The sequence below is a fragment of the Bombina bombina genome, chromosome 1 (genome assembly GCF_027579735.1).
Source record: "Bombina bombina isolate aBomBom1 chromosome 1, aBomBom1.pri, whole genome shotgun sequence".
In the NCBI taxonomy this organism is placed as follows: Eukaryota; Metazoa; Chordata; class Amphibia; order Anura; family Bombinatoridae; genus Bombina; species Bombina bombina.
Window position 1 is genome coordinate 55,483,263 of NC_069499.1, and position 27,416 is coordinate 55,510,678.

Sequence of the window (27,416 nt, forward strand, 5' to 3'; positions counted from 1 at the left end):
TCTCCTTTTTGTCTTTTCTAACCTCTTTTCTCTCTTTTGCTTCCCTTGTCTCTCTTTTTTTCTTCCTTTTCTCTTTTATTCATTATACTCCTCCTTACTTCTCGTTGTCTTCTTCTCTTGTGTGCAGATGTCCAGGGCTAAGGGTGATGAGGAAGAGTATTGGAACAGCTCCAAGTTCAAGGCTTTTACATTCGATGATGACGATGATGATGAACTTTGTCAGGTCGGGTATCTATTGTTAAGAAGATTATTATTTATTTAAACCGTTTTTCTTTTGAGGAATAAAAATACTCACCTGTAAGACTATTAGGGGTAAATACATCTGTATATGGTTAGAAGGGCTTATTCCTATCCTAATCAGTGTAGGGAATAATCTGATTTTCAGTTTATAATTTAAAGGGACATGAAACCCAATTTTTTTCTTTCACAATGTATAAAGAGCATGCTATTTTAAACATCTTTCCAATTTACGCCTGTTATCTAATTTGCCTCATTCTCTTTATATTCTTTGTTGAAAAACATATCTGAATAGGCTCAGTAGCTGCTGATTGGTGGCTGCACATGGATGCCTCGTGTGATTGCCTCACTCTTGTGCATTGCTATTTCTTCAACAAAGGATATCTAAAGAATGGAGCAAATTGGATAATATAAGTAAATTGGAATGTTGTTTTAAGTTGTGTTCTCTATCTGAATCATGAAATAAATATTTTGGGTTTCATGTCCCTTTTTAACTATTTTACTTTTTAACAGCTGAAGGAGTCAAAGAGAACAGTGAACAATCTGAAAGCAATTGTGGATGAGGAGGATGACGACCTAGACAAGTACAGCTGGAGTGGCGAACCTGTGGGAAGTGAGTAGCTATAAAGGAATTGTGGGTAACTATATAAAAAAAAAAGGGTTTGCAATTGCTAAGCTTGTGGCCCGAGTCAAGGTGTTAATTATGAACAAAACATGTGTATGTAGATGTTGATTATTGATGTTTCCAGGGAGCTTAAAGGGACAGTCAAGTCAAAATTAAACTTTCATGATTCAGATAGGGCATGCAATTTTAAACAACTTTCCAATTTAGTTTTATCATCAAATTTGCTTTGTTCTCTTGGTATTCTTTGTTGAAAGCCAAACCTAGGCAGACTCATAAACTGATTTTTAAGCCCTAGAAGGCTGCCTCTTATCTCAGTGCATTTTGACAGTTTTACACAGCTAGACAGTGCTAGTTAAAGTGTGCCATATAGATAACACTGTGCTCACTCCCGTGGAGTTACCTATGAGTCCACACTAATTGGCTAAAATGCAAGTCTGTGAAAAGAACTGAAATAAGGGGGCAGTTTGCAGAGACTTTGATGCACGGTAATCACAGAGGTAAAAAGTGTATTAATATAACTGTGTTGGTTGTGCAAAACTGGGGAATGGGTAATAAAGAAATTCTCTATCTTTTTAAACAATACAAATTCTGGAGTAGACTGCTGTTAAATCACATGATATGAGTCAAGACATACAAACATATATACATACGCTTTCTCTATGCTGGGCTGTATATTGTGATGCTTTTTTTTCCAGGTATATCTTGGTCTATCAGAGAGACTGCTTCAAGCAACCGTACAGAGACTCGAGATCTTGCTCCACAAAAATCCAAACCTGAGACCACCTCCTATTCCCTCTCTAAACCTGGCTCCTCCTACTCACTTACCAGTTTATTTAAAGGTAAAACTACCCGTGTCTTGTTTTATAGATGTGTGACTCTGCCCTCTGGCACATGATGCTAACGTTATTACTTTTGTTGTTTCCAGGGAGATCCAGACTTGGCAGCTTTCAATCACTTTCTGATGGTGAAGCAACATTCAGATTATTATTATTATTATTTAATATCAAATGTGTTTATGACCATTTATATAAAAATGTCAAGACCTAAGCTGCCAGCCGGGCCAAAATGTTACCCGCCACTTCTGATCCCATGCATTGCCTGAATACAATGTATATACAGCATTTAACTCCCTCTCATATGATGCATAGTTGTGTAAATCAGGGCAGGTTTTAGGCGTCAGGGACATGAAACAAAGCTGTTTACCTTTTTTTTATTTTTTTTTATGGGTAGTAACCTGGACAACTAACTATGGGTGACCTTTAGCTTGATAACGGGGACAATCATTTGAAATAGCTGATTTTACCTACTGATCTTGTCAATACTGCTATAGAAAAGCTATGTAATCAAGAGGTAGTGGTATAAGTGGTAGACAAGCTCACGGAATTTGAAGTTTCCCTGCAGTTTCTTTGAATTTAAAAGAAACTTAATAGCTGCTTTCCATAGGACATTATCCCTTTTAAGAGAGTTATTTTCTAAAAATGAACTGTTCTTATAGGAACAGAGCATTTTCTTATTTCTCCACAATATTCCTTTAAATTGATGTTTTTAGAATATTCCCCTACATTGCAATCTGACTAGGATATCTGAAAGCAAAAATCTTTGAAAAGCCCTAAAAAACTCCTCAAAAACTACCTTAGTGGCACAAGTTTATGTATACAAAACTGCAGCTTATTTGGTTCTGTTGGCTAATCGGCCTTCTCTGTTTACTCATGCACCCCCCATGATTGTGTATTGCCCCCAGGCCTCAAATCATCTGTACCAGGGCCTATTTACCTCACATTATCTGCACTCCTGCTGACTGTGTCACTACTGCTGCCTCTCCCCAACGCTGCCTCTCCACGTCGCCCCTTGATCCTTCTCAGTACCTCCACGCTGACACAGTGGCGCTAGTGCTGTATCTTTACTGCATCTAACCGCTACACCTACACGCCCAGCCTACTGTATTGGGTCATTGCTAATTTAACATTCACTCACTGTCTTTCACTACTCGGACATTTTGAGGCCCTAATATATGTTTGTTTTATTCTTGGATAATTGTGTTGACGGCCTCGTACTGGGTATTTTGTGATATTCGTGCTTTTTTCAGCTCTTTTAGACTCGAACATCAAAAGTTTTGCACCAGAGCTTCGTAAACCAAAATCTGAATATCAGGTAATGCAAGGGGTGTATAGGGTGAGGGTTTAACAAAAATGTCACAATAGTGCAAAGACTTTATGGCGCTCTCTTCTTTTTTTTTTTGTTTTGTTTGCTTTGCATTTTGATTTCTAGCTCCCACTCACTTGCATGTCCCTCAAAGGGTTAATTAAGTAGGGGTTTAAAATGAGCCCACCTCGTTCTTATTAGAGAGATCCTGTGTAAGTTGCAAATACAACCAAGGTATGTGCATAATGCATTGTTTTAATGCATCACCAGAGCTGGACTCTCGCATCTCAAGATGGAGGGTAGCAGGTTAAAGGGACACTAAACTCAATTTTATTTTTATCATGATTCAGATAGAGCATGCAATTTTAAGAAACTTTCTAATTTACTCCTATTATCAATTTTTTCTTCGTTCTCTTGCTATCTTTATTTGAAAAAGAAGGCATTTAAAGGGACAGTTCACCCAAAAACTTTCTCCCCTTTAAATTATTCCCAATGATCCCTTTTACCTGCTAGAGTGTATTAAATTGGTTGCAAGTAGCTCCTTTACTCCTATTTCAGCATTTGAAATAGCTGATTTAGCTTGTGGTTTCCCAACCTATACTGAAAGTTTTGATACTGGCGTATATGCTATTGACAAGCCTAAGTAAACACAGCCAGCAGAAGAGATTACACTCTCAGTGGGGAGCAGGATAGTTAAGTAATAAAATGATAATTTGCCATTGTTCTCTCTATGTATTGAGCTTTGGTGTTCCAGACAAATATAAGATAAGGAAGCAAGTCTGTGTACATAAAAGTGATAACATAATGAGATCTGATATTACCTGAAGCTCAACCCATTGTAATAGGCTGTGGTTTCAAAGCACAAAACCAGCTACTTCAGATACACAAATAAACCCAAAAATGCAATTTATCAAATATTTTATACTCTGCAGCTGGTATAACAAGTCATTTAAAATACATTTATGGAAAAACAATTTTACAGTGTACTGTCCCTTTAAGCTAAGGAGCCAGCCAATTTTTGGTTCAGTACTCTGGACAGCACTTGTTTATTGCATTAACCCACCAATCAGCATGAACAACCCAGGTTGTTTACCAAAAATGGGCAGAAATCTTAACTTACATTTTTGCTTTTCAAATAAAGATAGCAAGAGAATGAAGAAAAATTGATAATAGGAGTAAATTAGAAAGTTGCTTAAAATTGGGTTCAGTGTCCCTTTTAAGGAGTCTGGTTTTGCAGAAGGATTTCTTTACAGAAAGTGGGGTTGATTCATAGAATAAACCAGAGGTGGAAATATACTGCACAGGAATTCTGCAAAATGCATGAGGCTTTCCTAAAAACTTTACAAAGAAATCTTGGGCTTTGGGTTGTTATCTATGTTTCTGTGGGATGCACGTTGTCTTAGCCATCTCAGTCTGGCGCTTTGGCCAAAATATGGTATTTTAAAAAAAAGTTTGGGAAAAGTGTGTAGGTGATTATTTTATTTGTAAAACCATGGCCAATTTTTCTTCTTGTGACCACAGACGAGGACTGGGCTTGTGCAAAGGCTTCATTTATCGAATTAATTCAATTTATTTATCTATTGTTTAGTAATGTGATGAGTTGCAAGTCTTGCAGAGCAAGTAAAATGCACAGTGTTAAAGGGACATTCCAGAGAAAATTGGAATCCACATGGGTGCATTTCAGTTTTGAATAGAACCATTTTTGTAATATACATATTGTAGCAAAAGTGATTCTAATGAAAGCTATATCTGTTTCAAAAGTGTATGTAAGTATGCAACGTGCACTAGCGTTTTAAACACAGCACTTGCACAGAAAGCCTAGGGTGCTTTTACTATTTTGTAATGAATCAATTTGTCAATTGCTGACATGAAACAATCCCCACTGCAGTATTTTAAAAATATGTTTCTATTCAAAGATGTAATTCATCTATGTGCATTTAAATTTTGACCGGAATGTCCCTTTAACTTCAAAAATGTAACCAGCACCTGTGTAAAATTGCATGCAAGTCTAAGGGTCACTGCATAGGCCCTTGTCAATCAAAGAAGGTCAAATCAGGGGGCACTGCTGTTTTTCAAAATAATCGTTATTGGGGAAATAAAAGCCATATACAAAATACAAAAGACTACATTTTGGGCCACCTGTCCTTAGTTATGTCTTAGACATGACTAAGGGCAGGATGCCCAAAACGTAGTCTTTTGTATTTGGCTTTTATTTCCCCAATAAAGAAGACTTTGGAAAAGAGCAGTGCTGCCTGATTTGACCTTCTTTCAGAGAAAGTAAAATGCACATGGGGACAATTTTGTTCTCACCATCAGCTGGGTTATTATGTTTCAGGACTACAGTGGAGACTGGAGTATTGAAGAAACCGTACGGCGCATGCAGAGGGGGAAGGTAAGGATTGTCTAGCAGGGCTCAGACCCTTCTCGGCACGGTGTTTGCCATCAGCAGCGGTCTAGGGTTATAATAATCTGATCCAAAGGTAACATTTGTACCTTCAGATTTAAAGGAATAGATAGGTCAAAATTGAAATGTGCAAAAGTTCATTTCGATTTGAAATAAAAGTATTATTGCAATATACTGCCATTAGCAAAAATGCTTCTAGTTAAAGTTTTTTTGTTTGCAGCATACGCAGATATCCTATGAGGGCATGTGCATCAGAATTCAAGGTCAGAGAGCTGACGATAGCCTATATTGCTTCTGTGAAGACATCATTTGTGTCATAAAAGCCACCACTGAATCTATGAGCAGGCATGGTGTTTCAATACTGGTGCACGGACCCTCACAGCATATGTGCGTATGCCACAGAAAAACAGTACTTTTTACTAATGGAAGTATATTGCAAAAATGCTTCTATTTCACATGGAAATGCACCTAGGCACATTTCAGTTTTGACCTTTCTATCCCTTTTAAAGGTAATGAATGAATGAAATAAAGGGAAATATAAGATTTCTATCGTCCATAATTAAAACCAGCATTTCATTTTGTATTTGTTTTTGCCTGACTGTGCAGTAAGAACTATTTAAAGGGATATTTTGAAATTGTAATATAAAAGGTTCAGTTATATTAAAGGGATATGCCAGCCAAAATTGGAAACCACATGAGTGCATTTCGGTATTGAACAGAAGCATTTTTGTAATATACATGCAAAAGCAAAAAATGCTTCTAATAAAAGTTATAGCTGTTTCAAAAGTGTATTTAAGTATGCACCGTGCACCAGCATTTTAATCACAGCACTTGCTCAGAGACCCTAAGGTGCTTGTGCCATCTGGTAATGACTCAATTTGTTAATTGCTGACATGATACAAGCCCCACTGATGATCTGAGAAGCTGCATTATTTAATATGTGGATGCAGTGACAATATCTAGCTATGCTTCACGTGCAGAGAAAAATGCTAACACTAAAACAGTGATAACTTTTACTAGAAGCATTTTTGCCAATACAAGTATATTGCAAATATGTTTCTATTCAAAGATGTAATAAATCTGTGCATTTAAATTTTGACTGGTATGTCCCTTTAATTAAAACAGCCTTTTGCAATATGCTCATTATTTGTTTTGTCCCCTTTTCCTAATAAGTTTTATATTGTCCGACCCAATTAGGTGTGTCCCCTTGAGAGGTTCCGCTCATTAAAGGAGAAGCTGTGGCTCCTCGATGAAGCAGTCAGACTACACGATGGCAACGTGATCACAGCAGTAAGTAACTGGGCTCCTCGATCCAACAAAGGATCACACGGGTTTAAACAAAGGGGCCTCACATTTATAATCCTGCATCTAAAATAGCCCAGCAAAACTCTGTTCAGATTGTTTGTAAAACACATTTATTCTGCAGCATTGAATGTCAACACCCTCCTTTCCATTTTATAAAATAGTTTTTGTTTGTTCTTTTGTATTTTGGACTTTATTTCTAATCAATTGTGATAGCTGGGTGTACAGGGAAATATCATCACAGTTTAAAAATGTATTGATTAAACCTGGTATATGTACATATGTATGCCCAGCATGTAGTTTACTAGTCAGGGGGAAATCTATATATCATATTACAAATGTATATATTCTTATTTATTTATTTTTACATTCTAGGTTTTAATATTTTTAAGAAGGACATTAAATTCAGGTGAGCCCCAGAAATTCTTTACAGTAAGCACAATTTGTTTTATTTATTTTTTTAAATGTGAACTCAGATTATCCAATTTTTTTTTATCACAAATTGGGAAATTTGAAAGTTCTGTGCTCTTATTGCTATTTCTAATGATACATTTAGAAGGAAAGAGGGTACAAATTGCATTGGGTGAGAGTGCAGCATTTTCTTTCTCTCTAGGTTTTTGTCATTTATAATTATACTTCATGATACAATGCATGCTCTGGGAAATTTAAAGGGACATGAAACCCAAACACTCTTTTTCATGATTCATATAGAGCATACATGTTTAAACAACTTTCCAATTTACGTCTGTTATCAATTTTGCTTTATTCTCTTGGTATCCTTTATTGAAGGCGCAGCAATGCACTACTGGGAAATAGCGAAACACGTTGGTAAGCCAATGGCAAGATGCATATACGTACAGCCACCAATCAGCTAGTTCCCAGCGCCTAAACCTACTGGGGTATGCTTTTCAACAAAGGATACCAAAAGAATGAAGCAAATGATATTATAGAAGTACATTGGAAAGTTGTTTAAAATTGTATGTTCTATCTTAAATCTTGAAAGGAAAAAAATGTGGGTTTCATGTCCTTTTAAAGGGACATGAAACCCAAAAACATTCTTTCATGGTTTAGGTAGAACAAAGAGTTTTTTTTAAAAAAAACTCTCCAGTTTTCTTCTATTGTCAAATTTGTTTAATTTTCTTGGTGTCATTTGTTAAAGGAGCAGCAATGCACTGCTGGTTTCTAACTTAACACATGGGTGAGCCAATGACAATCAGTATATATGTGTATATATATATATATATATATATATATATATATATATATATATATATATATATATATATATATATATATATGCAGCCACCAATCAGCATCTAGAACCTAGGTTCTTTGCTACTCCTGAGCTTACCTAGATAAACCATTCAGCAAAAGATAACAAGAGAAGGAAGCAAATTAAATAATAGAAGTAAATTGGAAAGATGTTTAAAATGCTATGTTCTGTCTAAATCATGAAAGAAAAAATTTGTGTTTCATGTCCCTTTTTAATGTTGTAAGCTGTAGCAATGTATTTAAATGAGTGAAAAAAGAGAATAATATGGAGTCTAAAAAGAAACCATAAAATTCAAACAACACAGGCGCTATACAGCTTAAAATAGGAAAAAATAGAAATATTTTATATGCATATAACGCCAAATATATGTGCGAGTGATGACACTAAGGGCTAGATTTATTAAAGCTGAGGCGTACAGGGGCGTGTATACGCGCCCCTGTACGCCTTAGCTCGCCTGTGGCGGGGCGAAAATACCCGCAGGTATTCGGCATTGCACACGAGTGCAATTTTGCGCTCGCGTGCAATCCCGCCCCCTGCCCGCGCACAGCCAATCACGAGTGGGCAGGAGCTGTCAATCTCCTTGGTCTGACTAGACCGAGGAGATTGAATTTCGCCAGATAAGAGGTGGGGAAGAGGCTCAGGAAGCAGCGGTCTGGTGACCGCTGCTTGATAAATGACGGCGAGCAAGTTCTTGAGAGAACTTGCTGCCGTATGGGCTTAATAAATCTAGCCCTAAGTGCAAACTGAATAACCCAAGAAGTGTTAACAACAACAAAATTATAAAAAATTATTTAATGTTTAATGTTAAAAAAGTTAAAACATGTATATAGTGAAATATAAAGTCACAATTGCGCTGATCAGACGCAGGAATGAAGTGTAGTATACAAACAGCAACAATGTCTCAAAAAATACAATACAAATGTAACAATACAGAGAACAAAGATGGAATATAAATGTGAACGATCTCCTGAAGTCATTCGATGTGGTGGTCTTTACATAAGCCCAGATTGAAGAGGAATTTCAAACTTCAGTTGGAGCTGGAACGAGACGAAAGACCGATAAAACGGCAAACAAGGCAACAGCATAAGGTTATCACTTATACTTACACCGAAAGTCGGTGATTCGATCCTATGAGTTCCTCTCAATGGCGTAAATCTCCAAACAACGGGAAGCAGACTACTTCCCGTTCTTTGGAGATTTACGCCATTGAGAGGCTTACAATACAATACAATTTTAAACAGCACTCCAATTTACTTCTTTTAGTTAATTTGCTTCATTCTTTAGATATCCTTTGTTAAAGAAATAGCAGAGCACATGGGTGAGCCAATCACACAAGGCATCTATGTGCAGCCACCAATCAGCAGCTACTGAGCCTATCTAGATAGTCTTTCAGCAAATCATATCAAGAGAATGAAGCAAATTAGATAATAGAAGTAAATTAGAAAATTGTTTAAAATTGTATGTTCTTTCTAAACCATGAAAGAAAAAATTTGGTTCATGTCCCCTTTAACAAAGATAAATATCCCACCTTGGTGAAATTGGCAAAATCCTACTTATGCATCTCAAGCACCTCAACACCATTTGAGCGTCTCTCTCTCTTTTTTTTTTTTTTATCTGATTAGTCGATTAATAGAAAAAATTATCGGCTGATTAATCGATTATTATAATAATCAGGCATCAACAGCGCTGTGCTCTGGCTGCACTGTGTAATTTTTTTCTTAATACAGTGCAGCCAGAGTGACGTGCTGTTTGAAGAGAGCAGTCAAATATGGCACAGCATATTGATTGGGATTTTTAACCTCACCAACTAGTCTTTCTTGGTCTGAAAAGCTGTGACTACCGTTACTGAATGCAATATTTTCTTGTTAGCAATTCACCTTTTTTTATTACTATTATTTTACCTTTATAGTAAAATGATGTTTAGATCAACAGCTAATGAAACACATTTTTTTCGAGACATTTTAAAAACTTTTCTGGAGCTAATTTGCAATGCAATTTTCAGCTGCTGCAATATATTCTATTCTATTATAAAACTTTCTAAAAATGCTTTATTCTCCAGTTTACCAACGCATTTGAATTTAGTTGGTGCTCTAGTGGAACTGCCTAATTTAAAATTGAATTTCAAAATGACCAGCAGAAAATTTTTCACTAAAATTTCTCATTGCAGAAAGTGAAAAAATCTTCTGCTTCTAGTAGTATCAGTAATGCAGGGCTTAAAGGGACAGTCAACACCAAATTTGTTATTGTTACGAAATGATAGATAACGCCTTTACTACCCATTCCCCAGCTATGCACAAACAACATTGTTATATTTAATATACTTTATAACATATAGACCTCTACATTTCTGCCTGTTTCTAAGCCACTACAGACAGCCTCTTATCACAAGATTTTTATTAGCTTTTCACAGTAGGGGAGAGCTAGTTCATGTGAGGCATATAGATAACATTGGGCTGTCAGAAAAGGCTCAGGTACAAGGTAATCATAGAGGTAAAAAATATATTAATATAACGGTGTTGGTTATGCTAAAGCCGGGAGCCAGGGACTAATTTTAAGGTACCAGTGGCTCCTTGGCTTCTGGGTTTTTTGAGCCCTGCACAAATGTTTTTTTTTTTTAATCTAAGCCAATATCTATGTATATGAATAGTTTACAATGTTCACTTAAAGGGACAGTAAAGTCAAAATCATTTTCATGATTCAGACAAAGCATGCAATTTTAAACATATTTCCAATTCTCAACTTTGCTTTGTTCTCTTGGTATCCTGTGTTGAAGAGTAAATCTAGGTAGGCTGATAGGAGATTAGGAGCGTGTCTTTAGTATTCTATGGCAGCAGTGATTGCTTCTATGTGTTTCATTGCTATAAACAATGTTGCAAACACTGCTCAAGATGGCTTAAGACACATGCACGCTCCTGAGCTCACCTAGGATTACTCTTTAACAAAGGATACCAGAAGAACCAAGCAAAATTGATAATAGACCTACATTGCAAAGTTGTTTAAAATGTAATACATTAACTGTAAAATCAGCAGTGATGCATGAAAATAAAGCAGAATGCATTATTCTGTGTCTCTTGCACTCTTTGTGCGCTGTGGTCTGTCTGTCACACTCCTGTGTTTTATTCACAGAGGTCTTATTTCGGGAGCTGGTGGTCAGACAAGTAGCTCTGAGACATTTCATTCACTTTCTGAAAGAGACATCAGATCAGCAGCTGCTCCAGGATCTCTTAAGGTGGGAAGGGAGAGAATAAGGGGGGGGGGGGGGTCAGAGGGAAAACTGAGGTTATTCTTAAAGGGACATTAAACACTAACACTGTGTTTTTTTTTGTATCTTTTATTATGGACTACTTTTTGGAATTTGATGGTGCGAACTATAAAGTACATTTATTTTATATATTTATTGCTGCCCAGCACTGCACAAACAGATGGTTTGCTGCGGCTGCCGGCATGAAAACGAGGCTCCCATTGGAGCCTATGGATATTTCAACACTCACAGTAGTACAGCACTTCTGTCAGGTGCACGCTAATATAAAGGTGCTGTATACCTTTGCAATCAATAGTTGACGGCAGCACCTTCCAACAGATAAAAAGTCTTTTCTATCATACCAGGATTACAAAAATGTGACGTTTCGGGTGCAAAACCCTTAATCATACATAGCGACAAACTTACAAGTGCACCCTTATATAGGCCCACCTACACTCAGGTGTTTAATTAACACCTCTGTACAACACCACCTAGTGGTAACATAGTGTAAAAATATAAATCCATCACCTTTGTTACATATAAAGTACATAGTGCAAATCAGACATTATGTTTAAAACAATATGAACAATATCATAGCAAATGAATATACAAGTATGGAAATAAACGCTATACTTTTTAAAAAACAAACAAAAAAAACTGTCATTAAATATTCATAGCAGAAAAAGGGCTATAAAAATAAATAAAAATCTAATTCTTTAAAAAAAGAGAACAAACGTTTGTTAATGGTGATGGATTATAATAACCATAATGATGAAATAATGAAGACTCTTAGAAAACATTTGTCAATCCTCCAGAATTGCAACCCAGGAGTGGCTGAATTTAATTAACCCCCTATGCCGGCCTTTAGAAGGAGGAGAAACCTTAAAGACGAATTAGTCCACACTGATTTGGCCAGTGAAAAAACACTAAGACAAGGTCTTTTGAAAAGGGAAAAGAGACAGGGTTGTTATCCATGTCTAGGATGTGTTAATTGCAACTCTATGATAAAAGGTCCAATTTTTGTACATCCACTCACGGGAAAAATGTTTTCTATAAGGGAGGGGATATTACACATGCAATACTAAGTTTGCAGTGTACCTTATTAAATGTCCGTGTGGGAGGATTTACATCGGGGAGACCACCTGTAGGGTCCGTGAAAGAATTGTCCAACATAAAAGTAACATTAGATGCAAAAATTGGGAGGCCCCTGTTTCTAGCCATTTTTTACAGTGTGGTCACAATATTAGTCAGATACGTTTCCAGGTAATTGATGCAGTACCACTTCCCAGGCGGGGAGGGGACAGGGAGTTGTTTCTTAAAAAGAAAGAGGCATTTTGGATATATAAGTTAAGTGCTATGCAACCACAAGGGTTAAATAAAGAATTCGATTTTTCTCTTTTTTTATATTCCTTTTTCTCCTATGAATATTTAATGACTGAGTTTGTTTTTAAAAAGTATAGCGTTTATTTCCATACTTGTATATTCATTTGCTATGCTATTGTTCATATTGTTTTAAACATAATGTCTGATTTGCACTATGTACTTTATATGTAACAAAGGTGATGGATTTATATTTTTACACTATGTTACCACTAGGTGGTGTTGTACAGAGGTGTTAATTAAACACCTGAGTGTAGGTGGGCCTATATAAGGGTGCACTTGTAAGTTTGTAGCTATGTATGATTAAGGGTTTTGTACTCAAAACGTCACATTTTTGTAATCCTGGTATGATAGAATAAAGACTTTTTATCTGTTGGAAGGTGCTGCCGTCTGTGAAACTATTGGAGCCTATGGAAGCGCTTGGCTTTTGGCAATGCAAACGCGAGGTCGCATTCGCATTATGCCACGCTCCACTTATAATCCAGCCCAAAATGTATTTAGCGTATGATGTCCCTTTAATAAGATACTAAACTCTTAACATGTTTGTGTATGACAGAGTTTTACTTAAACACGTTAAAAAAATAATAATTATCAAATGGCTAAGTTAAAACTGTTGAATTTGATACTAATAAGAGGTGAATGTCTATGTACAACTCCTCTATTATAGTCTAAATATTATATGTTCTAATTTGTGAATGCATGTCATTTTAAGACTAGTAATCCTGCACTTCTGTGTTTACCCCCCCAAGTACTATTCAGGACACACAGAACACTACTGGTCCTGAGCGGAAACTGCGTGTCTTGCAATTGCCACTGCTGATTGGCCCTTTGCAGTGCTTTATTATTATTATTATCGGTTATTTGTAGAGCGCCAACAGATTCCGCAGCGCTATAAACAAAGGGGGAGTACAACAAAACAATTATAGGGTAGGGGGCCCTGCCAAGAGTTGCACTGTTGTAGTCAGCTCTTAAGAAGGTGATCTACAAACAGCTGGACTTTTAGGCTTACATGCTAAGAGGGTTCAGGGGATTGCATTGGAGGAGAGGAACTGGTATTAGGAAAGGTTAGCGTAGGTTGTATGCGTCCCTGAACAGTAGAGTCTTTAAGGAGCACTTGAAGCTTTTAAAACTAGAAGAGAGTCTTGTGGAGCGAGGCAGAGAGTTCCACAAGATGGGAGCCAGTCTGGAGAAGTCCTGTAAACGGGAGTGTGATGAGGTGACAAGAGAGGAGGAGAGTAGGAGGTCATGAGCAGAGCGAAGGGGACGGGAGGGAGAGTATCTGGAGACAAGGTCTGAGATGTAGGTGGGAGCAGTGCAGTTGAGGGCTTTGTATGTAAGAGTGAGAGTTTTGTGTTTGATCCTAGAGGCAAGAGGAAGCCAGTGAAGGGAATGGCAGAGAGGCGCAGCAGATGAAGAGCGACGTGTAAGGAAGATGAGTCTGGCAGAGGCATTCATTATGGATTGTAAAGGAGCTAGGCGGCAGGTGGGGAGACCAGAGAGGACAGAGTTGCAGTAATCAAGGCGGGAAAGAATGAGAGAGTGGATTAAAATCTTAGTTGTGTCTTGTGTAAGGAAGTGTCTAATTTTAGAGATGTTTTTAAGGTGGAAGCGGCAGGCTGTAGCCAAGGACTGAATGTGAGGAGTGAAGGAAAGATCTGAGTCAAATGTGACCCCGAGACATCGGGCATGCGGGGTAGGGGTAATGATGGAGTTGTCGACAGTTATAGAGATATTGGGGGTGGAGATTTTGGAAGAAGGGGGGAAAATGAGGAGTTCAGTTTTGGAGAGATTTAGCTTGAGGTAGTGAGAGGACATCCAGGAAGAGATGTGAGAAAGACAGTGCTTAAACACAGAAGTGCAGGGTCGCTAGTCATAAGATTACATTCTGTAATGAGTTTTTCAACTGGTGGATAGTGACGCCTCACGAGTGTAAAAAACTAAAAATACAGCAACATCTGTTTTACAAAAAAAAACCTGATATATACATTTTAGAAAGATGCATTCATTTAGATGACTTGAATATCCCTGTAAGCAGACAGACAACCTCTTCTAATCTGTGCACTGACAGATTGTTCCTTTCAGGTTCTTGGACCGTGCTGAGGAGCTGGCTGTGAGTATCAGACAGGGAATGTTACAGGGTCACAGGTTCCTTGTACACACACCATTCCGACTCATATCTCCTCCTTCTCCCAGCTCTGCAAATACCGTGAACATCTGAACATTATGAGCGCTGATGAGCGAAGAGATTTTCTGAAAAACAAATGTATCAAGTTAGTATTTACTTTACACTCCTGGTACTTTTTGTGCCTCAGAATATGTTCCCTACAACTTGCTCTCACTGGCTTTTCTCTTCTCAGCCTACCTTTCTCTCCAGAGGACTCGTCTCACGTGCAGGATCACTACACCTTACTGGAGAGACAGATTATCATTGAGGTGAGAGGATCTGAGGTTCTCTGGGTAGTTACTAGGGACCATATGCACAGTTTTACATAAAATGCAGAATCCATAAGTGCTCTTTATCATTCCAGCTGCGTCTCTTTCTCTAACTCTTGCTGCTTCCCTCTCTGTAGCTCCTGCTGCTTCGCTCTCTGTAGCTCCTGCTGCTTCCCTCTCTAGCTCCTGCTGCTTCCCTCTCTGTAGCTCCTGCTGCTTCGCTCTCTGTAGCTCCTGCTGCTTCGCTCTCTGTAGCTCCTGCTGCTTCCCTCTCTGTAACTCCTGCTGCTTCCCTCTCTGTAGCTCCTGCTGCTTCCCTCTCTGTAGCTCCAGCTGCTTCCCTCTCTGTAGCTCCTGCTGCTTCCCTCTCTGTAGCTCCTGCTGCTTCCCTCTCTGTAGCTCCTGCTGCTTCCCTCTCTGTAGCTCCTGCTGCTTCCCTCTCTGTAGCTCCTGCTGCTTCCCTCTCTGTAGCTCCTGCTGCTTCCCTCTCTGTAGCTCCTGCTGTTTCGCTCTGTAGCTCCTGCTGCTTCCCTCTCTGTAGCTCCTGCTGCTTCCCTCTCTAGCTCCTGCTGCTTCCCTCTCTAGCTCCTGCTGCTTCCCTCTCTGTAGCTCCTGCTGCTTCCCTCTCTGTAGCTCCTGCTGCTTCCCTCTCTGTAGCTCCTGCTGTTTCGCTCTGTAGCTCCTGCTGCTTCCCTCTCTGTAGCTCCTGCTGCTTCCCTCTCTGTAGCTCCTGCTGCTTCCCTCTCTGTAGCTCCTGCTGCTTCCCTCTCTGTAGCTCCTGCTGCTTCGCTCTGTAGCTCCTGCTGCTTCCCTCTCTGTAGCTCCTGCTGTTTCGCTCTGTAGCTCCTGCTGCTTCCCTCTCTGTAGCTCCTGCTGCTTCGCTCTGTAACTCGTGCTGCTTCCCTCTCTGTAGCTCCTGCTGCTTCGCTCTGTAACTCGTGCTGCTTCACGCTCTCTGCAACTCGTGCTGCGTCACGCTCTCTGTAGCTCGTGCTGCGTCACGCTCTCTGTAGCTCGTGCTGCGTCACGCTCTCTGTAGCTCGTGCTGCGTCACGCTCTCTGTAGCTCCTGCTGTTTTGCTCTCTGTAACTCCCGCTGCGTCACGCTCTCTGTAACTCCCGCTGCGCCACGTTCTCTGTAACTCCCGCTGCGTCACGCTCTCTGTAACTCCAGCTGCGTCGAGCTCTCTGTAACTCCTTTTGCGTCTCTCTCTATAACTCCTGCTGCATCTCTCTGTAACTCCTGCTGCGTCTCTCTCTTTCTCTGTAAAATCTTGCTGCGTCTCGCTCTCTGTAACTCCTGCTGCGTCTCTCTGTAACTCCTGCTGCGTCTCTCTGTAACTCCTGCTGCGTCTCTCTGTAACTCCTGCTGCGTCTCTCTGTAACTCCTGCTGCGTCTCTCTGTAACTCCTGCTGCGTCTCTCTGTAACTCCTGCTGCGTCTCTCTGTAACTCCTGCTGCGTCTCTCTGTAACTCCTGCTGCGTCTCTCTGTAACTCCTGCTGCGTCTCTCTGTAACTCCTGCTGCGTCTCTCTGTAACTCCTGCTGCGTCTCTCTGTAACTCCTGCTGCGTCTCTCTGTAACTCCTGCTGCGTCTCTCTGTAACTCCTGCTGCGTCTCTCTCTTTCTCTGTAAAATCTTGCTGCGTCTCGCTCTCTGTAACTTCTGCTGCGTTGCGTCGCTCTGTAACTCCTGCTGCGTCGCGCTCTCTGTAACTCCTGCTGCGTCAAGCTCTCTGTAACTTCTGCTGCGTTGCGTCGCTCTGTAACTCCTGCTGCGTCAAGCTCTCTGTAACTTCTGCTACGTTGCGTCGCTCTGTAACTCCTGCTGCGTCGCGCTCTCTGTAACTCCTCCTGCTGCGTCACGCTCTCTAACTCCTGCTGCTTTGCGTCGCTCTGTAACCCCTGCTGCGTCTCTCTGCGTACCCTTGCTGCGTCTCTCTGCGTACCCCTGCTGCGTCTCTCTGCGTACCCCTGCTGCGTCGCTGTGCGTACCCCTGCTGCGTCGCTGTGCGTACCCCTGCTGCGTCGCTGTGCGTACCCCTGCTGCGTCGCGTCGCTGTGCGTACCCCTGCTGCGTCGCGTCGCTGTGCGTACCCCTGCTGCGTCGCTCTCTTAAATGGTATTTAAACACGTTTTGCAAATGCTGCCTTTAACTCTTTGAGATTAGACACTGGTTAGGAGCATGGATTTGGGAGCGGAACTGCGTTAGTTTGGAGATATTTTTCTTCATTTTTCTCCTTTGTTTTTAAATGGACACTCAATTCAAAATTAAACTTTTGTGATTCAGATAAAAGCAGGCAATTTTAAACAACATTCCAATTTACTTCCATTAACTAAATGTGCACAGTCTTTTTATATTTACACTGTTTTGAGTCACCAGCTCCTACTGAGCATGTGCAAGAATTCACAAAATATATACGTTTATGGATTTGTGATTGGCTGATGGCTGTCACATGATACAGAGTGCTGTTGCATTGTCTTTTTATTATGCAGTTGTTGTTTATGCAAATCGTTTGTGTTTACTGGTCCTTTAATAATAATAGTTACTTTCTTCTTTGTTGTTCACTTTTTTCTGATGAATTATACAGTAGTGTTAAAAAAGACTTTTAAAGTGTGAAATGTCAGAGGTTTAATAGGTCTATGTAATATTTTTTTGTTTTTGCACCCAGTTGTGCCTTGTGTTTGGTAGCTGTCAAACAATAATTGGTGCAAATTATCATTTAATGAATCCCATTGATATCAAATGATAAAATGCTGTTGATATTTAGCAAGCACTAAGCGAAAAAACTGTCCCATGTAAAGTGTCAATTGATGCTGATTGTTGAAACGGAATGTTAAGGTTAATTATCGCCAACTATGTAAATGCAAAGTGTGGTTAGAGCTGTGTTGGTTTAATCTTTATTGGAAAACAATGACTACGACCTCTCTTTCACTTTGGTCATTTGATTTTAGGCCAATGACCGACATCTGGAAGCTGCTGGACAGGAGCAGTTCCGCAAGCATCCCAGGAAAGCATCTCTGCTCTTCATGCCTCTTGTTACAACCCTGTTCTATGCCTGTATTTACCACTATACAGAAGGGGAGGTGAGATGAATTTACCAAGGTGGTTTACTAATCAGGGGTTAAAAGCACACACATGTACATGGGAGGCAAAATATCACGGTGGTTTACTAGTCAGGGGTTAAAAGCACACACATGTACATGGGAGGCAAAATATCACGGCGGTTTACTAGTCAGGTATTAAAAGCACACGCACACATGTACATGGGAGGCAAAGTATCACGGTGGTTTACTAGTCAGGGGTTAAAAGCACACACATGTACATGGGAGGCAAAATATCACGGCGGTTTACTAGTCAGGGGTTAAAAGAGAGAGCGAGGAGAGGAAGAAGAAGAATAAGAAACTGTATAGTGAAGGAGGAGAACATTATGTGAATACCTGACCATCACACTTACATCCACCACTCTACTAGGAAGGCTTTCCACAATATCTTAGAATTTGTTTGTGGGAATTTGTGAAGTTAGGCAGTGATGTTGGACGAGATGGTCTGGTTTGCAATCAGTGTTCCAATTCATCACAAAAGTGTTGACTCAGGGCTATGTGCAGTCCACTCAAATTCCTAAACTCATCAGAATGTGTCTGCATGGACCTCAATTTGGGCACGGGGCATAGTCATGCTGGAACAGGAAAGGGCATTTGCCAAACTGTTGCTACAAAGTTGGATGCACCCAATTGTCTAAAATGTCTTTGTATCCTGTACCATTAATATTTAATCCTTTCTCTGGAACTAAGAGCCCTGAAAAACAGCCCCAGAGCATTATCCCTCCTTCACTAATCGTTACAGTAGGCACTATGCATTCCAGTAGGTAGGGTTCTGGCATCCGCCACACCCAGATTCTTCATATAGTGAAGCGTTATTCCTCACTCTAGAGAACACGTTTCCACACTGCTCCACCGTCCAGTGGCAGCTTGCTTTACAGCACTCCAGCAGACTTAGCATTGTGTATGTTGTGAGGCTTGTGTACAGCTGCATTGGAAATTAAACGTGTGTATTTGGATCCTTCTTTAGGATCTGAATGCAGAAGAAGGTAGCGCTCATGGCATTTGGCTCTTTTCAGGGCCGGATTTTTTTCTTGTGAAAGTTCAACACACTAAGATCTGTGCAAAATCCAGCTCTTAGTGTGTTGGGTTGTATGCACCGGTTAGCAATAGGTGTGGCTAAAACACCTGAACACAATAATTATTAGGGCTATGCAGTATATTGGGGGGTAACTGTAGGAAATTAACTGACAGATCAATGATGATAAAAGTGAACAAAATCACAAATAACAATAAAATGAATAAAGTGTAATGATAAAGGATATGAAATCCATACGGCATGCTTTTAGCTGTTATTAGAAACACAATCACACTATTTCTTTTGTCTCTTTTTTGGAGGGCAATTTGGTAGAAACTTTCGGATTGGGGACTATTTATCATACTTTTTAATAGAAAGTTGTGCTCTTTAGTTTTATCGCATTCATTTCTTTTCTCCCCAGGGAACCTTCAGCAGCCCATCTAACCTCCGGAAAACATTCAAGGTGAGCAGGGGTCGTATCTGAGTGAAATGGGGAGTAAAGCGAGGTGGTTGCAGGGCAATGCGAGCTAAAGAGCGACACAGAATCAGCGAATGAGAGTACAGAAGAGACCCAAAGGCAAACATAAGTGATACATAAGGAGAAATAGCGATGTGATTCAGAGAAACTGTGATTAGAACTCAAAGATCTCCCTCCTGCCCTGTGAATGAAAAACTAACCAAGCTGATATTTAAAGGGACATTAAACCCATGTGATTTCCTTTCATTATTTAGATAGAGAACACAATTTAAAAAAAAAATTCAAATTTACTTCTATGATCAAATTTGCTTCTTTCTCATGTTATTCTTTGTTGAAGCGATACCTAGGTAGGTAGAGTGCACGTGCCTGAAGCACTACATGACAGAAAACAGTGCTGCCATCTATTGCTCTTGATAATGTATAATATTGTTGCAAAATGGCTGCCTTTAGTGCTGCAGACATTGAGTTGCCACCTCCGCCATGTTTTCCTGGACACTTATGAATTACACATGCTGCAGGGTGTTGTGTTTCTGGGCAGCACTATTCATGTTCCACCCTGTAGCATGTGTAACTTATAAGTGCTCTGTATTTTAAGGGACGGATGGCAACCCTATGCAGACACGTGCACACTCCTGAGCTTACATCTCTGCTTTTCAACAAAAGATAACAATAAAATGAAGATAATTTGATAATAGAAGTAAATTGGAAAGTTGTTTAAAATTGTATTTTCTATCTCCCTGGTTTTCAGACCTGACCTCGGGCCTCCCTAACAGACCACATTTTGTGGATATCTGAACTGGAGCACAGGTGAAATAATCAGCTGATTATTAATCATGGTTATTTTATCTGCTCTCATCCAAGGTAATCCTGAAAACCTGACCTGTTGGGGAGGCCTGAGAACAGGTTTGAAAACCAGTGCTCTATCTGAATCAGGAAACGTTTGGGTTTTACGTCCCTTTAAAGTCTTTACTTAGTGCGTCATTGCTACCACCAGAGGGAGCCATTATTCTCCACAAAGAAATACATTGTTCCAATTAATAAAACATTTAAACAGTTGCCTTTGCATGGATTTAAGGGGTTAAATTATCTCTATAGTTCAGAGAAAAATAAATAGTTTTGTATCCAGTTTTCAAATGCATTGGGAAACTTCTTCTTCAAATTGACCCTGTGTTGTAGGTTAAATGTGAACGTTTGTGTCTAAAGGATATCGGTGTCAAAACTAAAATTATGCCCTTAACTTTTTTTGCATTTTTATTCTGCTTTTTGTTTTGGCTTTGTAATACCTACTATAAGACTCATTAAGGATTCACATTACCACTTAAACTAAACTATTACACTGATTTGTATATATAATGTATATTTATCTCTGTGGATAATCTTCTAATAACTAAGTATTTTTCTTAAATTCCTATACATCATTTTGAAAGTTATACAATTTTTATTGAAAGTATCAACATCCCTTTTAATAAGGGGCTTTGTCTGCTCTGACAACCAGTAAAATAAGATTATAGAGACACTTGAAGAGAGAGGCAAAACCAGCCAATAGGCTCATAAAATGTGGAGACAAAACAACATTAAAGGGACATGAAACCCAAATTGTTTCTTTCAGGATTCAGATAGAAAATACAATTTTAAACAACTTAGCAATTTACTTCTATTATCAAATTTGCTTCATACTCTTGATATCCTTTGTTGAAGGAGCAGCATTGCACTCATGGGAGCTAACTGATCACATCTAGTCAGCCAATCAGATGAGACAAATGTGTGCAGACACCAATCACCAACTAACTCCTACTTGTGCAGGATATGTACAGTACATATTCTTTTTCAACAACAGATACCAAGAGAACAAAGTACATTTGAAAATAGAAGTGAATTTAAGTGTCTCAAAATGACCTGCTCTTCCCAAGTCATAAATGTTTAATTCTGACTTTCCTATCTCTTTAAAGCTAATATCAAAACAGAAGTCTCACATGGTAAAAAATATTTATACAGTTGTGTAGTTGAGAGAGAAATCTGCATATTGTAAAATACCCACTTCCATACTAAAATCTAAATGATGAATAATTTAAAGATGATTGTTTTTCAATTTTACATTGAACAAACATATTTTGGCTCCATGTATGTGAGGGCTTGTCTTTCTCCACCAACAGAACTTTGACAGTTGTTCCTACCAGTTCATTAACATTAAATACTAAGTTTCAATACAAATTTAAAACAACTTTTCATGAGTAACAACTCATAAGGACTCTGGACTGTGATCTTAACAACGATACAGAATGTCTAGTATTGGAGTGTGCACTTGTGAGACAGGGAGTATATACAATGATAAGAAGGAACATTTCATTTTACCATTCTGGTTGAGTATAACTGCTGGAGGTCAAGATTACTCTGATTGCCAATGAAAAAGTGAGGCTTAGACTTGGTATATGTTGATCATAAATTTCCTTTTCAGATTCCAGAGAAGTTGTATGTACTTACAGCGCTGGCAGCTCGAGCAAAGCTCCGTGCGTGGCATGATGTGGACGCCCTATTCACTACAAAGGTTTAAGCTTAGTCTTTGCAATATAAAACTCTTTCCTCTACCCCATTTGTAGGAGTCTGTGGTTACTTCTTTTGTTCCCACTTGTTTTCTCACTTTATACTAAATTGCCCTTCTTCCTCTTTGGCCATCCTGCCCTTCTTCCTCTTTGGCCAACCTGCCCTTCTTCCTCTTTGGCCAACCTGCCCTTCTTCCTCTTTGGCCATCCTGCCCTTCTTCCTCTTTGGCCAACCTGCCCTTCTTCCTCTTTGGCCAACCTGCCCTTCTTCCTCTTTGGACAACCTGCCCTTCTTCCTCTTTGGCCATCCTGCCCTTCTTCCTCTTTGGCCATCCTGCCCTTCTTCCTCTTTGGCCATCCTGCCCTTCTTCCTCTTTGGCCATCCTGCCCTTCTTCCTCTTTGGCCATCCTGCCCTTCTTCCTCTTTGGCCAACCTGCCCTTCTTCCTCTTTGGCCATCCTGCCCTTCTTCCTCTTTGGCCAACCTGCCCTTCTTCCTCTTTGGCCAACCTGCCCTTCTTCCTCTTTGGCCATCCTGCCCTTCTTCCTCTTTGGCCAACCTGCCCTTCTTCCTCTTTGGCCAACCTGCCCTTCTTCCTCTTTGGCCATCCTGCCCTTCTTCCTCTTTGGCCAACCTGCCCTTCTTCCTCTTTGGCCATCCTGCCTTTCTTCCTCTTTGGCCATCCTGCCCTTCTTCCTCTTTGGCCATCCTGCCCTTCTTCCTCTTTGGCCATCCTGCCCTTCTTCCTCTTTGGCCATCCTGCCCTTCTTCCTCTTTGGCCATCCTGCCCTTCTTCCTCTTTGGCCATCCTGCCCTTCTTCCTCTTTGGCCATCCTGCCCTTCTTCCTCTTTGGCCATCCTGCCTTTCTTCCTCTTTGGCCAACCTGTCCTTCTTCCTCTTTGGCCAACCTGCCCTTCTTCCTCTTTGGCCAACCTGCCCTTCTTCCTCTTTGGCCAACCTGCCCTTCTTCCTCTTTGGCCATCCTGCCCTTCTTCCTCTTTGGCCATCCTGCCCTTCTTCCTCTTTGGCCAACCTGCCCTTCTTCCTCTTTGGCCAACCTGCCCTTCTTCCTCTTTGGCCATCCTGCCCTTCTTCCTCTTTGGCCACCCTGGCCTTCTTCCTCCCCCCCTCCCCCCAGCTTGCCCTTGTTCATCGATATGTGGGTTTCTTCTGTTTTTCTACCAGTTGCTCCTGTTTAAATCCTCCCCTGTCACTTGTATAGTAACATGTTGTTGTTTTCTCTTATTTCTATACACAGAACTGGTTGGGATACACCAAAAAGAGAGCACCGGTTGGCTTTCATCGTGTGGTGGAGATTCTACATAAGAATGGAGCCCCCATACAGGTAAGAGAGACCAGGGAAACAGGGTGGTATTTGCATTAAAATACTTGGTACACTTAATATGATCATTAAATGAATTCTAGTATTTTCCATTGTATGAAGACCACATAATACCTAACATGATACCAGCACATGAATCCCTAAATCAGAAGGTAAAGGCAGGTTGTGCTCAAGACATTTCTGTCTTGCACAGAAAAGAGCAACATTTAAACACATTAAATGTTAAAGGGACATTCAACTCCAAAATAAAACTTTCATGATTAAGATAGGGCATGCAATTTTAATCAACTTTCCAATTTACTTTCATCATCTATTTTTGCTTTGTACTCTTGGTATTCTTTGTTGAAAGATAAAATAAGATAAGCTAATAAAAAAACTGATTTATAAGCTGTTGAAGGTCGCCTCTTATCTCTGTACATTTTGACAGTTTTTCACAGTTAGACAGCGCTGGTTCATGTGCCTCATTTAGATAACATTGTGCTCACTCCTGTGAGCACTGATTGGCTAAAATGCAAGTTTATAAAAAAAACTGAGATAAGGGGCAGTCTGCATGGGCTTAGATACAAGGAATTCACAGAGGTAAAAACTGTTGGTTATGCAAAACTGGGGAATGGGTAATAAAGGGATTATCTATCACCTAGATAACAAGTTTTGCGCTATAGAGGGTATTTAATGAACGCAACAAAGGTTGCGTTATTTCACCCTCCATAGCGCTGCCATTACAATTTTTAGAAAATCCGGCTTGTGCATGCAATATGGTTGCGTTGAGCTCCATACCGCACAAAATACAAGCGCTGCTTTGACGTGCTCGTGCACACTTTCCTCATAGTCATCAATAGGGAGAGCGTGTTATTTTTTTTTTCTAACACCTGCGATTGCGAAATGAAAAACTCCATAATGCAGCCCCATTGATGTCTATGGGGGGGGGGGGAAATTATGCTTAAACCTAACATAAACCCTACGTCTAAACACCCCTTATCGCCGCTCCCGATATCGCCGCCACTGAAATAAATCTATTCACCCCTAATCTGCTGCTCCCGATATTGCCGCAACTAAAGTTATTAGCCCCTATTCCCCCGCACCCCAACATAGCCTATACTATAAAAAAGATGATAATACATATTCCGCTGCTTTCTGACATCGCCGCCACTAAATAAATCTATTAACCCCAAAACCTCTGGCCTCCCACATCACTACCACTAAATACACCTATTAACCCCTAAACTGCCAGCCCCCACATCGCAACAACCTAAATTAAACTATTAACCCCTAACACCCCCTAACTTTAACATAATTAAAATAGAGCTAAATTTAAAATTACAATTATTAACTAAATATTATTATTATTATTATTATCAGGTATTTATAAAGCGCCAGCAGATTACGCAGCGCTATACAAGTAATAGTAAAACATTACAGGGATGTATTACAAACACAAACAAACAAGTACAGTATTGGGGTACATTACAGTTGTAGGTGCAATAATTGAGTTATACAAAAGGAGATGAATGCCCTGCCCTTGAGCACAATCAGTAGTAGTTCACTTTAAATACAAAGTGTTCTGCAGGTAGAAAGGCTCTCAAGCTTACAATCTAAAGGAGAGGGAATGGACACGAAAGTTAAGGGAAATAAGTCTGATATAAGGCAGGGTAAACTGAGAGTGGGTAAAGTGTGTGGCGTGCAATAGAGGGTTGGGAGAGTGTAACAGAATATGGTAAAGTGTCAGTACAGAGGCTGTGAGTGTGAATTATTGTCTCTAACCTGGTTCGTTAGTGACAGCTGCATCTAATTGCTGTTAGGAGGTGTTTATATATTAAAGGGACAGTCAAGTATAAATTAAACTTTCATTATTCAGATAGGACTTTTAATTTTAATTGACTTTCCAATTTACTTTTATCATCAAATTTGATTTTTTCTCTTGGTATTCTTAGTTTAAACTAAACCTAGGTAGGCTCATATACTAATTTCTAAGCCTTTGAGGGCTGCCTCTTATCACATGCTTTTTAAATCTCTTTTCAACACAAAGAGACAGAAAGTACACGTGGGCCATATAGATAACACTGTGTTCAGGCACAGAAAGTTATTTAAGATCTAGCACAATACAATGCTAAATTTAAGACAATAGATAATAAACAGTCACAGTCATGTGATCAGGGGGCTGGAAGAAGGTTCCTAGATACAAGGTAATCACAAAGGTAAAAAGTACATTAATTTAACTGTGTTGGTTATGCAAAACTGGGGAATGAGTAATAAAGGGATTATCTATCTTTTAAACAATAACAATTCTATGGTTGACTGTCCCTTTAAAGGTAAACACCAGGGTGGGAGGTGGAGGGAGGCTTGGAGGGCTAGTGCGTGCAGATTTTCAGAGCTATTGCTGTAGGTGTGAGTTTGGAAGTTGCAGAGAGATTTTCAGAGCTATTGCTGTAGGTGTGAGCTTGGAACTTGGAAATAATACCTATTTAAAACTAAATACATACTTACCTGTGTAATAAAACCTAACCTAGCTACAATATAACTAATAGTTATACTGTAGCTAGCTTAGGTTTTATTTTTATTTCACAGGTAAGTTTGTATTTATTTTAACTAGGTTGACTAGTTAGTAAATAGTTATTAATTTACTAACCCTTTTGTAGGGTGTTGCCCTAAAGAAATAAGCTCTTTTTCAACAAAAGAAAATCATACACCACCTAACAGTACACAAACCCCACCCCCCAAACCCACAAAATAAAAATAAAGTAAAACCTAATCTACCCATTGCCCTTAAAAGGTCATTTGTATAGGCATTGCCCTTAAAAGGGCATTCAGCTCTTTTGTTACCCATTAAAAATAAAAATGGCTATTCTAAAAATAAAAAAACACCCCAAAACGAAAAAAAAACCATTATCCAAAATAACAATTATTCCTTTTCTAATACCCATTTAAAAAAAACACCCCAAAATAAAAGAAACCAAATCTATAATAAACTACCAATAGCCCTAAAGAAATCAGCTCTTTTACTAAAAAAAATTTTTTGTGTAAGAACTTACCTGATAAATTAATTTCTTCCATAATGGCAAGAGTCCGTGAGCTAGTGACGTATGGGATATACAGTCCTACCAGGAGGGGGCAAAGTTTCCCAAACCTCAAAATACCTATAATAAAACCTCCCACCACACTCTCACCTTAGTTTAACGTATAGCCAAGTAGCGAGGTGTAAAAAGGAGTAAAAAAGCATACAAAAAAGAGGAACTGGAAAATAATATTGTGCTTTTATACAAAAAATATAACCACCAAGAACGGGGTGGGCCTCATGGACTCTTGCCATTATGAAAGAAATAATTTATCAGGTAAGTTCTTACATAAATTATGTTTTCTTTCATGTAAATGGCAAGAGTCCATGAGCTAATGAAGTATGGGATAAAATACCCAAGATGTGAAAGTCCACAGAAGAGTCACTAGAGAGGGAGGGATACAATAAAAATGTCTATTTCCGCTGAGAAGTTAAATCCAAAAAAAAGTTCTTCTTATAAACAGAAGAACCAAACTGAGAGAGCTGCTTGAAGAACTTTTCTACCAAAGACTGGTTCAGAAGAAGCTAATACATCAAAATGGTAAAATTTAGTAAATGTAAACCTTGTGAATCAAAAGCTTTAATCAAGATGCAAAGGAAATGGCAGAAGCTTTCTGACCTTTCCTAGAACCAGAAAAGACAACAAATAGACTAGAAGTCTTCCTGAAATCCTTAGTAGCCTCAACATAGTATTTCAAAGCCCTTTCCACATCCAAAGAGCAACGATTTTTCAAGAGAATTCTTAGGATTCGGACATAAGGAAGGAACAATCCTGATGGAAAATCAGAAAAGGAGACTCACAAGATAGAGCAGACAATTCAGAAACTCTTCTAGCAGAAGAGATAGTC

The 27,416-nt window shown here is 39.5% G+C and overlaps 1 protein-coding gene across 1 annotated transcript in view; it reads left to right on the plus strand.

Moving 5' to 3' along the window:
• The window catches only part of VIPAS39 (VPS33B interacting protein, apical-basolateral polarity regulator, spe-39 homolog), an 85,069-nt gene that overhangs the window by 1,770 nt on the left and 55,883 nt on the right, over positions 1-27,416 (plus strand). The window contains exons 3-18 of the mRNA XM_053697366.1: positions 128-223; positions 751-850; positions 1,558-1,701; positions 1,788-1,826; positions 2,949-3,013; positions 5,340-5,396; positions 6,606-6,698; positions 7,086-7,119; positions 11,110-11,212; positions 14,687-14,714; positions 14,798-14,874; positions 14,962-15,037; positions 17,991-18,122; positions 19,577-19,618; positions 22,089-22,178; positions 23,433-23,519. Of these exons, the coding sequence (XP_053553341.1) occupies positions 128-223; positions 751-850; positions 1,558-1,701; positions 1,788-1,826; positions 2,949-3,013; positions 5,340-5,396; positions 6,606-6,698; positions 7,086-7,119; positions 11,110-11,212; positions 14,687-14,714; positions 14,798-14,874; positions 14,962-15,037; positions 17,991-18,122; positions 19,577-19,618; positions 22,089-22,178; positions 23,433-23,519 (1,263 nt within the window). The remainder of the gene's footprint in view (positions 1-127; positions 224-750; positions 851-1,557; positions 1,702-1,787; positions 1,827-2,948; positions 3,014-5,339; positions 5,397-6,605; positions 6,699-7,085; positions 7,120-11,109; positions 11,213-14,686; positions 14,715-14,797; positions 14,875-14,961; positions 15,038-17,990; positions 18,123-19,576; positions 19,619-22,088; positions 22,179-23,432; positions 23,520-27,416) is intronic.